Raw genomic sequence first — 12,622 nt, 5'->3', positions numbered from 1 at the left:
TGAAATCTTTTCTATCACATTTACCACAGTGGGTAGGGGAAGGGGAGTGAATTTCCACAGCAAAAATGTTTTTGCTTTATAAAATTAAAATAGCCACATGGTCATCTCCTCACTGTGCCCACTAGCTGCCACCTGGACCAGAGGTACACACAAGTCCTAAGTTATCACTGCTAGTGAGCTAGGGGCCACGTGTGCCCCGCAGCCCTCAACTCTGCCAGGAGTCAGGAGGTAGCATCTAGGGAGCCCTTTGCTGGCTCTGGGAAGTGCCCCATACAGGAGCTGAGCAGGATCAGGGCAGATCAGTACTAGGACAGCAGACCACCTGGGGATACCGTGTGCTGCAGGCTTTAAGAGTATCGTACAAGGTATGAACTGTGGTTCCTTGAATAATTCTGCGTCACTCTGAAATCCAGCCAATGAAAAAACTTTGCCAACTGAATATGTTTCCTGTCTCAAATGTCTTTGGGAAAATACCTGTCTCTCAAATCCAGCCCAACTCTGGTGATTGCACATGGCAATGTTTCCACTTTCTCATCCTTTCTTCTCTTGACCCCCAGACAAATGTGGGATAAATGAGGAAATCAGATTATGGACATTCTATAACCCCTACAGAGACAGTAATTGAAATGTTGGTGAGGAATGTTTTGACAGAGGGACGAGTACCCCTGAATCCCCATCTCTCTCCGCACCATTAGATGGTGTAGCGAGACATCGTGATTATCCTGATGGGATGCACCGTGGAGAAACACGCCTAGGTAGCATCTCTCCGAGAGGAGCCTGGATCTGGTGGAGCCGGTGGAGTTCACTCAGTGTGAAAGGAAGAGGGAGAGAGAGTCACCTGATGCACCACCACAGGGAAGCAGAATTCCCCATGCAGAACATTCTATAGGACTGAATTTACAAATCAATGACATGAAGCTACCCCAAGCTGAGGCAGGAGGGAATCCTGTTTGAGGAGACATAGGAGCATGTGAGCCATGTTTGGGAAATAATTCAAATAAGATTTGAAACTTTTTTTAAAAAAAAAATCTTAAACAAGACAAACCAAGCGAGAAGCCATGTTTGGGATTATTGTTAGAATTTCATGATGGGTTAGGTTGGGTGGCTGGAGAGTTAGATGACACCTTAATTCTACAGCTAGTGTCCTCAGGGTTGATAAAATGACACTGTGGTCACAGGAGAGGTGTCCACGTTTTAGAGATGTGTGCCAAGTTCAGGAAGTGAAATGATTCACTGTGAGCCCCTTGTTTCGTTTCCAAGTTTCACTTATTTGTAATGAAGTTGCTCATTATCAAAGGCTTCAGTCGAGAATAAAATGTGAGGATAAGTATTGAATCTAGTCTATTAAGGCTCATTAATCACTGTTTTAGTACTTTTTTAATGTTTCATAAAAATAGTTTCAACCAAACAATCCTGTCTCCGCCGTCCTCCCGGCCCCTGGAGACTTCTGCGTGCTGAGCGCACAGGGCCCCGCCAGGCCTCTCTTCTGTGTGGTTCGCCTCCCTTGAGTGGCTGTGATTGGGCTTGTGACTCTCTCCTCTGTCTCACACTTGGGTCTCTTCCTTGTTTCATCCCTGTCTTCTGCTGTGCCTGACACATTACGTGGTTGACAGCAGAGACTGAATGTTTGTGACCAAATGAACCAGGGTATGGAATTCTAACCGCGTCAGGGGGGCCATCTTATGCTTAGATGTGGAGGGCGGATCTCGGGGCAGAACTGAGAAAGCCTCGTGGGGCTGAATCATCCTGAGTTGAGGCATGAAAAATGGGTCATTGTTCAGGTTCTTTGGCCTCTGCTTTAATTTGGAGTCACAGGCCAATCACTCTATTTTGTGCATCTAGGGACCAGGTCCAGCACAAGCTGGTCTGTGTAAGGAAAGGACTCAAAAGTCCTGGATGCCCACAGAATGCCCCAGGAGTGATCTCACCAAGGCCGGCTGGCATCTCAGCACAGCTGCCAACACCCCGGGTGAGCCCCACTTTGCCAATATTACTTCATGCTGTCCGCCTGGATCCGGCAGCTCTGGCCAGAAAGCTTCAGCTTTCAGCCAATGCATGGCGAGGGCTCCCGGGAGAGGGCTGGGGGGGTCTTCAGAAGCTGATTCCAGGCTGGCCCGCAGCTTAGGAGCTGCATGGCAGAGGTGAGTTGCCTGATGTTGCCAAGGCTCGTCTGAAGAAGGGCGCAAGTAACATCTACCCCACGGTTACTGAAGGAGTCGTTATCCCTGGCAGTATACGTGGAAGAACAGCAGGATGTTTATCAGACACTTGATATAAATTAGGCACTGTTCCGAGATGCACTGATAACTGGTAATCCTGGTTTAGTCTTTATAACACCCCAGGGGGAGAAATTATTACTCTGCAACTAAGAGACAGAAATGTCAAGCTACTTGCCGAAGGGCAGTTACAACATGGCAAAACTGGGGTGGAAGCTAGCCTCTGCATTCTCGTCTACCGCCCTGTGTGGCCTCTCTGAAACAGGGTGCTTGAGGCAGAGGGCACAGTCAGGGTGTAGGACACAGGAGATGCCAAGCCCCCGGCAGCTGCTGCCCAAACGCCTTGACCAGGGCCAGCTGATCTGTCATCCTACTCTTCCATACTCCTCCCAGAGTTGATTTTGTGAAGGAGACTCGCTCTCAATCCATTGTTCCTCTGCCCTCAAATAACCTGCCTGGATTTCTGGAAGGGCCAGAGCTGACGGAGGCTCTCAGACAGCTCAGCACTTTGCTGGGTCGCACAGCAGCCCGGTGCTCAGGCAGTCCTCTGTCCTTCCCTGCACTCACCCTCCTGGCCCCTGACCCCAGCTTCAGGAGGGATAGGAAATCCCAACACAAACAGGGACTACCCTGGGTACCACCCGAGTTTCACAGGCCACCACTGGTTCATATTTATCTAGAAATAGGCACAATTGCCATGTGACAATCAAACATAAAATTTTAAAAAGAAAGAAAGCAAAACCCAAATATTTAGCATGTTTGTTCCTTTTCTTTCCTCGCTCTCATCTTGCGTGATTTGCTTGGCGACTGTGTGAATTGCGCACAGGCCATTGGTCCTTCATGCTGTGAAGTCCACCCTGTTTGTTTTTTTGTGCATCAACTTTCAAAATGTTTTCCATGTGTCCAGTTCAGACTTGAGCACTTCAGCAAATGACAGAACGTTTCCAGCCTCATGGGGCTGTGCCCTCCTGCCAACCGCTCAGCCTCACCAGCACTGGGTTTGCACAATGGTTTTCATATTTTGGCCCCTCTTCCCCTTATTTTACACAAATAGTCCAAGCCCATAGTCACGTGGAAGTGCATAATTAACAGACACCTGCAAAAGGCTGACTGTAGATTGTGGAGATTCGCCAAGCAGGCAAGTTGTCATTGAGAATCGCACGACTTGGTTCATTCTGCAGCTGTGGAACTGCCCCCTGCACAGATCAGGACATCCAGTGTCGTTTGACTTCTTCGGCTCTGTCTTGGGGAATACTTTCTCCGGAAGGCTCTTGGTGTAAACCAGGATTGGTCTCACACCTTCCTGACCGTAAGGAGACAGACTCGAGATGAAGTGATTTGCCAGGTTCACTGAGCCCGTAAGCAGCTTGTTTGGAGCCCTGGCTCCTGGACCCACTGACTGCTCTCTCTGGACCAGGGAGACAGGAGGAGGCTGTAGTCGGCCTGGAGTTCCACAGTGGCACTCAGCCACCAGACCTCCCAGTGCCGGCAGCTTCTCTCCAGTTCTTCCTTCATAGGCAGGTGGCAGCCCCCCCAACCAGGGAATCTGAACTTGAACCGGAATTTAGCCAAGGGGATCAAGCCCCAGGCAGGGCCACGTGGGCACCTGCTTTGGGCAGTGAGCTCTGCCCAGATGGGGAGGCAGACGACACCCTCCTGCGATCTCAGCAAGCCTCCTCAGCTCCCTTTCTTCAATTGCAAAGTGAGGATCATTGTAGCCAGTCAGTGACCCTTCATGAGTGTCAAGGGATCACGCATGTGTGCCTTTCAACATGACATGCAGGCCAGGGTAAAGGGAGGGCTTCTCACGGCTCTATTTTTAGCTGTTGCCTCCACCACATCCCCTGTTTGACTGCGGCTCTTTGGGACTTTGAGCATCTCCCCAGGGGGAACATGGACCTCCCTTTCCTGAGAAGGCCGACAGGGGGTCTAGTCTGTTTCACGTGGACAAACAGCCTTTCCCCACTTTCCCCTCCTTTACTAACTGCCCACTGTGCTCACACGTGCCCACGCATGCTCTCTCACACACACATACACATACACGCATGGACAGGCACACACCCTGGGTGCATGCACATGCTTGCTCTCTCTGTCTCTGTCTCTCTCATACTTGCACAAACACACGCGCACGCACACAGACTCACACCCCTTCCCATCCTTTTTCTGCTGCAAAGGAAGCAGTGTTCAAGGAAGCAGAGCCCCCCAGAGCCCCCAGACCTGCAGGTGCTCCCTCTGCTTTGGGGTGGACTTCTGCACTTCCTGGCCCCACCCAACCTGAAACTGCCTGCGGGTAGCCCAAGCCCCAGTCACAGTGCTGGTTGTCACTCAGCTCCTGAGTGACTCTAGTCTCCAGTCAGAGCCACTGGGGCAGAGGCTCCGGAGAGATCCCAAGTAGTCCTAAAGGCCATGGAAAAGCCAGGCGTACTCTGCTAAGCAGTGGAAGGACAGAAGTGTAAGTAATAGGTTGTTTGATTTTAGGAATTTTTCTTTCTGCCTTGTTTTTAAATGTTCACGTTTGATGTTTAAGTAGACACAGTGTTTGACCAAGTTTAAACTTGGTGGTGATTGGGCTGACTGGACAGAGGAAGATAGCAGGGCTGGTCACTCGGTGAAGAAGCAGGTGTCCAAACCCAGGGCAAGCTCTGGGAGCAGCTGCCCCTGGACCCTGTGTTGAGCCAGGGAGGCTGAGAGGTCAGGAAGGGCCTGAGGCTCAGACAGCCCGGGCCACTCACTCTTGCCAGGACTGGGGGAGGCCTGACTCCAGGCCATAAGCCCCTCAGCTACTGGGCAAGTCATTCACATTCTTTGTATTTTTCTGTTTGTAACAATAAAATATGCTTCCTATTTGAGTATTCAAGGAATATATTAAATTATCACACTAACTCTTATTACCTGAGATAAACCATGTTGACATTTTAGGAACTATTGTGTTGGGCCCTACTTTGCATGAGCACACCACCCCATCCCCCCACCCCACCAACAACTTTTAAATTTTGCTTTTATTTTTGGCTTCTCATCTCTGTCTTCTGTGCCTATCTTCCCAGCTCCCAGTGCCACTGCCAATAATCAAAATAATCAGGAAAACAGCAATTCTGCACTCCTCCCCCTAGACCTCTCCCTATGTCACACACACACACACACACACACACACACACAGACACACACACGTGCCTAAGGAGGGGTTTCTTTTCACATTCTCGGATACTTCCAAATGTGGAGTACCTTTCTTTCTTGTGTTCAGCAGGCTGTAGACATTTTACTTCGCCTTGGTAAAGATCCAGCACAATCTTTATAATAGTGGCATAACATTCTAGAGAAGTTTAGAGTATAGATTTATTCAACAATTCCCTAACTGATGAACGGTTACATTATTGATTTGGGGGAGTTTTTTGTTTGTTTTGCTGCTGCAACTATTACTGCAAAAACATTTTTATATCTCATATATTTCTATATAATGATGTTACATTCATCTGATAGATTCCAGAGTGGAACTGAAAATCCAAAAGTATGTTTTTGTTTTTGTTTTTTTTTTTTTTAATTTTAACAGAATTTAAAAGATTTCTTTCCAGCTGGGAGTCCATGGCTCAGTAGTAGAGTACTTCCTAGCAGGCAAGAAACCCTGGGTTTGGTCTTCAGCACTGGAAAACAAACAAACAATCAATGCTTTCTGAAAAGTCAGTAGTATTTCACATTTTATTTGCCTGATAAATATTTTGTTAGGTTCAGACTCCGTGGCAGGCACTGCTTTAGCAATTTGGAGTCAACAATGAATAAAATAAAGAGCCCAGCACTCACAGAGCTTTCACACTGGAAATGAGTGGGGAAGACAAACAGAATAATAGTACCTAGAACATATGCGTTTCTACCTGAAATGTGTGCAAAGACAATTTTCCTTCACTTTACCATCAACAATTGGGTTGTCATTTTGTTTGTTTGGTTGGTTGTTTATCTTTACCTGTCTCATTCATCTAGTGTGACATTTTATTGTTCTCTTGATTTGTGTTTTCCATTTAGTAAATAACCTTAATATTATTCTATGTTCATTTAGCAATTTGGGTGTGAGCTTTATGAACTTTCTATTTACAATTTTCATGAGTTTTTCTGTTGAATGGATTGATGTTACCATATTCTTCCTGTCAATTTTCATGAGCTCTGAATACATTATAAACAAAATCTTCCCTTTCTTTGGGGTTGTGGCTCAGTGGTAGAGCATTTGCTTGGCATGTGTGAGGCACTGGGTTCGATTCTCAGCACTGCATACAAATAAATGAATAAAATAAAGGTTCATTAATATCTAAAAATTATTTTTAAAAAAGGCTTTCCTTAACTTGTGCTTCACAAATTTTTCCCCAACCTATTGTTTATTTGCTGACTTTATGGGTTTCATTTGTCATGAAATACTTTTAATGTTTATAAATGTATTTTTTGTTCTCTCTTAGCTTCTGGCTATCCTATCTTTGTTATTAGTTGTCCCCAAATTCTGGGTTGTATGTATGATTTTCTACCAATCAATCAATTTTTCAATTTTTTTGTTTTTCTTTTTTTAAAACATATTATTTTTTTAAAGTGCACCCAGTTTTATTTTTTGGATGCTAAAGGTGGAACCCAGGGCCTTAGATATGCTAGGCAAGCCTCTACCACTGAGCTACATTCCCAGACCTATTTTTAAATATGGTGTGAGGTAGGATTGTGTTTTCTTCTAGGTAGATAGTCATTTTCCCAGTACCATAAACTAAAATAAACTATCTATTCTCCACTGAATTAAAATAGCACTATCTTCATATATGTAGTTCCTGTGTTATTTTCAGAATTCGTGTGCAGGGTTCTTATTCTATTCCACTGATGAGATATCTATTTCTATTCCAATTTCATGCCATTTTTTGCAGTGCTCTGTTTTGCTTTTTGTAGTGCTAGGCAAGTCTTCTTTTTCATAATTTTTAAGCTAGATTAAAACTTTGATTGTATTAATGTCCAGATAATTTTATTCAATTGGAATTTTAATTAGAGTAGAAAGCACTTTCAATTTATATTAGGATCAAGAAAGAAGCTGTAATCAAGAGTTACAAGACAATGCTACAAAGACTGGGAATGTGGCTCAGCCGTAGCATGCTCGCCTAGCACATGCAATCTGGGGTCAATCCCAGCACTGCCAAAAAAATAAATTAATTAAAATAAAAAACAACACTACACAAAACTTTATGGCAACAAATTGAGAACTGTAGAAGAAATCGAAGGTCTCCTATAAATCATACAACTCATCAAACTGGCACAAAGAGGAAGGAAAGCAAGCCAATTCCTGTACGAGAAATGAGAGATGCATTTGAAGATCTACCATTTGAGAAAGCCCCAGGAACATGTGATATAATGGCTATGACCTACCCAGCCTTTAAAGAACAGGTAATCTCAATGCTAACTAAGCTACTTGGGACTATAGAAAAGGTAGAGAGCTCCCCAGAATATACGATGAAGCCAGCAGCATCTTAGGGCTAATGCCACATACAAATCTCCCTTGGAAATGTAGGTTCTAAAGAAGATACTAGCAAATAGAGTCCATTTGCCTGTCAAAAAGGGTAACATAGTATAACCATACAGCTATTATTCAGGAATGCAAAGATATTTTGTTATCAGAAAATTTACCAACAGAATTCATTGTGTCAACAAAGAAGAACAAAGTATGATAGATACTAATCAAAGACCTGTTAAAATTCAGTAGGTGTTCCTAATACAAACTTGTAATACCATATTTAAACTTCTGGAAACAAAAATCTCTGCAAGATGAAGTGTTGCTTGTAATTTTTGTACCATGAGTTATTTGGTAATAAAGCTGATATGAATTAACATAAAGAAACTTTAAATATAAAAAAGTATTTTTCTTTACAAATGTAAAGCTTTAGGTGTTCTATGGCAAGACATACTAAAAACAAAAACAAAAACAAAAACAAAAAACAAAAAAAAAACCCCAAACTGAGGTTAGTTGCTGTGGCTCTGTTCTGTATACAAAATTATTATAGTCTTTTCTTTTTTCAAGATGAGTTTGAGGAGAGATGTATTTCACTGAATCTAAGGCACCACTCTAGGGAGCTAGCATTTATTTCATGTATTGCTAAAACAGGAAAAGCTGTTAGTGATCATACTACAATGCACTGAGGATTGTAAGACTCCTTCTGGCTTCAGAGATGTTGAAATGGGATAAAGGTACATCTTAGAATGGATGGAATACGGCATCCTCGCCTGAAGGAATTCACTCACACGCCCCTCAGCAAGAGTAGTGACTTGGGGCTTCCCCTTGAGAGCGGACATCCTGTGGATGGCCAGATGTGCATGTGGGGCTGTGGTGGTCTCAGGTTAGACAGGGGCTCCAGGGCCAGTTCTGCACGGGCCATAGACAACCTATGAACACTGAACACTCCCCTGGCCCTGAGCAGTAGCCCTGGCAGCCGCACAGTGGTGACTGATGGGTGGTGTTGAGGGAATGGTCTCTGGTCTTCCCCTGACTGCCATATTATGATTATTTACCAAAGAATAGCCTTAACTGTGCTTTTCTCACCTCTAAAGAAGATTTGTGGGGGAGGGGGTGTACTGGGGATTGAACTCAGGGGCGTTCAACCACTGAGCCACATTCCCAGACCTTTTTGTATTTTATTTAAAGACAGGACCTCACTGAGTTGCTTAGTACCTTACCATTGCTGAGGCTGGCTTTGAACTCCTGATCCTCCTGCCTCAGCCTCCCGAGCTCCTGGGATTATAGGTGTCTAACACCGTGTCAGGCTAAAGAAGATTCTTGATATTTCTGAGAAGCTGCAGTTGGCCTAATGCCTATGCCATCTGCCCTAAACGTAGGGTGTCCTACCTGAAATCTGATCTGGGAAGGAGGGTAGACACATTCTAACAAAGATTTGCCATCTACAAAGGAGCCCAGGGGCCCCGGGAACTGTGACTTTCCTAGTGACACAGCCTGCCCACTGGCAAAAGTAAGACTAAAGCCCAGGCACGGGACAGGTAGGAAGGCTCCCCTGGAACCCAGTGTGGCCTCCCTGCCCAGCTTCCTGTCCCCAGGGTCTAGGATCCACCCCAGCAGTTTTTGGTCACGGCACCAGGCCAGATCATTTTTTGTCTCAATGTAGTCATTTCTTTTCTCTGGGCACCCCCATCCCCCCAAAAAAAGAAAAGAAAAGAAAGGAAGGAAGGAAGATGGAGGCGATCTTGGCTCACCCGGCCCCTCTAACTCTCTCTGACTCTGAGGACTTTGCCGCCCCACCTCTGCCAAGCTTTCTAGTTGAAGCTGGTTGCGGTGGCTCCTCTGTGCAGAGGTCCTGAGGACCTGCAGTCTCACAGTCCATCTGCTGTGCTCCCTACAGGATGGGTCTGCTCAGCAGCAAGAGGCAGGTCACAGAGAAGGGCAAGGGCTGGAGCCCCTTGAAGATCGGCACCCAGAGCAAAGACCCCCCACCACTGCCACCCCTGGTAAGTGCCCAGCCCCTCAGAGCTGGGGAGGGAGTGGGAAAGAGAACCCAGTGCACCCAGGGCTCCCTGGACCTGCCCCTCTGGGACTTGATTTTGGATGATTGACACCTCCCCGCTGCCCAACTGCAGAGCCTCTTTTGGTTTAGGGTACTGGGGAGTGGCGCCTGGACCCCTGTTCTGCTTGGTGCCCACCATGGGCATGTTCATGTGGTCATCATTTCATCTCACATGGACCCTTTAGGGTGTAGGGAATGCTGACCCCGTTCCATGGGTGAACCTGGGCATCTTCTCTGTGCCCCTGTGTAGCACAGGGCTCAGCACACAGTAGGGGACTTTGGAGAATGATGGGTGCTGTTTTTTTGAGTTTTTATATATCCTAGAAATCTATGCCATATCTGAGGTACAGGTGGTGAAGATTTCTCTCCCATTTATAGGATCTCTGTTCACATTCTTGATTGTTTCCTCTGCTGTGAAGCTTTTCAGATTGATAACCATCCCGTTCATTGGTTCCTGATTTTACTTCTTACGCTTTAGGAGTCTTATTGAGGAAGTTGGTTCCTGAATAGAATAAGTTACACTCTATGTATGTATAATTTTCCAAAGTACATTCTACTGTAATGTATAACTAAAAAATCAAATAAAATTAAATAAATAAGGCCAGGGATGTGGCTCAGTGGTTAAGTACCCCTGGGTTCAATCCCTGGTACCAAAAAAAGCAAGCCACATAATTGTGGGAAACAAAATGGAGATAATTTCTCATCATTTCACTTCCCAGAAATACCAGGAGTCATCTCCTCGGAGGTCCTGCTCCAGATCCTTTTCCTATGCATTCATTTTACCACGTGAGCGAGTTTTTAATGGAACCACATGGTGCCACCATTTTGTAAAACCACTTCAAAATTGTGTCCAATAAGTATAGAATAAAAAAGTAAGATTTATAACACCTACGTCAGGTTGAGAGAATAAAATCTCACAGAAAAAAGAAAGTGTTCACATACTAAGAAATAAATCCTCATCCTCAGAAATCAAAAGTGACTCGTTCCCTGACTCTCTACCTATCCAGCCTGTCCTCTTCACCCCAGACCCCCGCATTCCAAACCTGTTTATCATTTATTTTTTATTACCAAGTATGTATTTCCCCTAAATAATACACAGGTTCATTTTTCACATCATGAACTTTACACCAACTCAATCCGGTACCCCGTGTTCTTCTGGGACACAGGTTGGGCTCTGCATTACGTTGCCGGTTCACCTGTGTTGACAGGTGTCCCTGCAGCTTGTTCATCCCACTACACGGCTCTACTTCAGCTTGTCCAATCCTCCGTCTTGGGTCACAAGGGTAATCCCACATTTTAAAATGCGCTAGGTATTACCATTCTTGTCATTACTCGGAGCACTCTCGTTGTGTTTTGTGGTATCCGTGTGCCACAGCTGACCCACAGGCTACAGGCCTGTGAGAATGTTTGTTGAGTTTTAGGGAATCTACTCTCTAAGTATCTTTCCCTGTCACCAAATACCACTTCACAACTTTAAATGGTACAACCAGGATTTTAATCCTGGTGGCTGATTTTTTTTCTCCCTTCAAAGATGGGGCATGTCTACTGTGGTCAGGGCCAGATGCCAGATGCCAGATGGTCCGGGGCTTGTCTAGGGGAGGCGCTGGCACCTGAGGAGCAGCATGTATGGAAATTCCAAAGGTGGCCACCCTCTTCCTCAGAGCGGACCCCACGGTAGTCTGGCTGACATGCTCTAGAGAGACATCCGGGTTCAGCAGCAGGAGCTGAACTAACTTGGAGTGTGTGTGTTTCTGCCCAAGGTGGTCTTCAATCACCTCACCCCTCCGCCACCCGAGGAGCACCCGGACCGCGGTAAGAAGGGGGCCTCTGCCTTGGGGCCCTGGAGTTAGATCAGGGGACAGTAGGATGGGTCCTCCAGGGTGGAGAAGAACAGAATGCCCGGGAGCTGAGAGCCAGCGACTCCCTCCATGATGTCATGCGCCCCAGTGTCTCCCCAGGAACCAAGCAGAGACCCCGAGTGGGTGTGGGCCTGTGGGATTTAAAACAACACACTTCACAAATATAAACAGGAGCACAGAAAAGAGTTACAGGAAGTGCAGAGAGCACCCTCAAGCCCCGGCCAGAGCCAGGCCAACTTCTCCCCCACCCCTAGCCTGGGTTCTATTCCACGTGGCGGCACCTTCTCAGCCATGTTCAAGCCCCCCCTGGAGATCCTCTGATCGCCCCCACCACCCGCCTCTCCCAGATTCCACTCCGCCCTGGTGAGCAGCACATGACGTAAGGAGTGAGCCCAGCCTTCCTGGTCCAGGCTCAGACCTCCCGGGCTCACAGCACAGGGCCCGGTTCAGAACCGGCTTCCCCAGCATGCCCACCACCTGCTTCCAACAGCCTTCAGGAAGGGCCGCCTCGGCCAGGCCAGCAGGGCCCTTCTCTCCTGGCTCACCTAGTGCCAGGGCCCTGCAGCGCACAGCCAGGGGAGGGGTAGTGAGGGGTAACCCGGGGTCCTCCCTCCAGGATCTCAGCCTGTCACTCTCACAAGTAGAGTCCCTAAACCAGTCAGCGTCCTCACCTGGTGTCCCTTGTCCTGTCTGATGGGTGATCCTTCGTCTCCTGACAGGAGCTCCCCACCCCCAGGAAGGAAGCTCAGGGGCGGTGAATGTGCTGACCCCTGGTGCACCAGGACTTGAGCCCTAGACCACAGGGGTGACTGTCATCCATTCCAAGGCCTCTTTCCCATCGAGGGAGGCAACTGGCCCAAGGTCACACCACTCATCAGTGACAGCGCTGAGTCATGACTCCTGGGGAGGCAGAGAGCCATCTGGGGGACCTGGGCCAAGTGTGCAGGGAGCCTTCATCACTAGCAGTGGTCATTGAAAGATGGCCTGCACAAGCCCAGCCCTCTCGTACATCTGTTCCAGGGACCCC

The 12,622-nt window shown here is 46.9% G+C and overlaps 1 protein-coding gene across 1 annotated transcript in view; it reads left to right on the top strand.

Moving 5' to 3' along the window:
• Blk (BLK proto-oncogene, Src family tyrosine kinase) overlaps positions 1 to 12,622 on the top strand; it is a 51,992-nt gene that overhangs the window by 24,732 nt on the left and 14,638 nt on the right. The window contains exons 2-3 of the mRNA XM_076852254.2: positions 9,575 to 9,680; positions 11,497 to 11,548. Of these exons, the coding sequence (XP_076708369.1) occupies positions 9,576 to 9,680; positions 11,497 to 11,548 (157 nt within the window). The 5' untranslated portion in view covers position 9,575. The remainder of the gene's footprint in view (positions 1 to 9,574; positions 9,681 to 11,496; positions 11,549 to 12,622) is intronic.

Source organism: Callospermophilus lateralis, chromosome 4, assembly GCF_048772815.1.
Source record: "Callospermophilus lateralis isolate mCalLat2 chromosome 4, mCalLat2.hap1, whole genome shotgun sequence".
Lineage (NCBI taxonomy): Eukaryota > Metazoa > Chordata > Mammalia > Rodentia > Sciuridae > Callospermophilus > Callospermophilus lateralis.
Note: the sequence above shows the minus strand (reverse complement) of the source record. Positions and strands in the feature narration are given on the sequence as shown.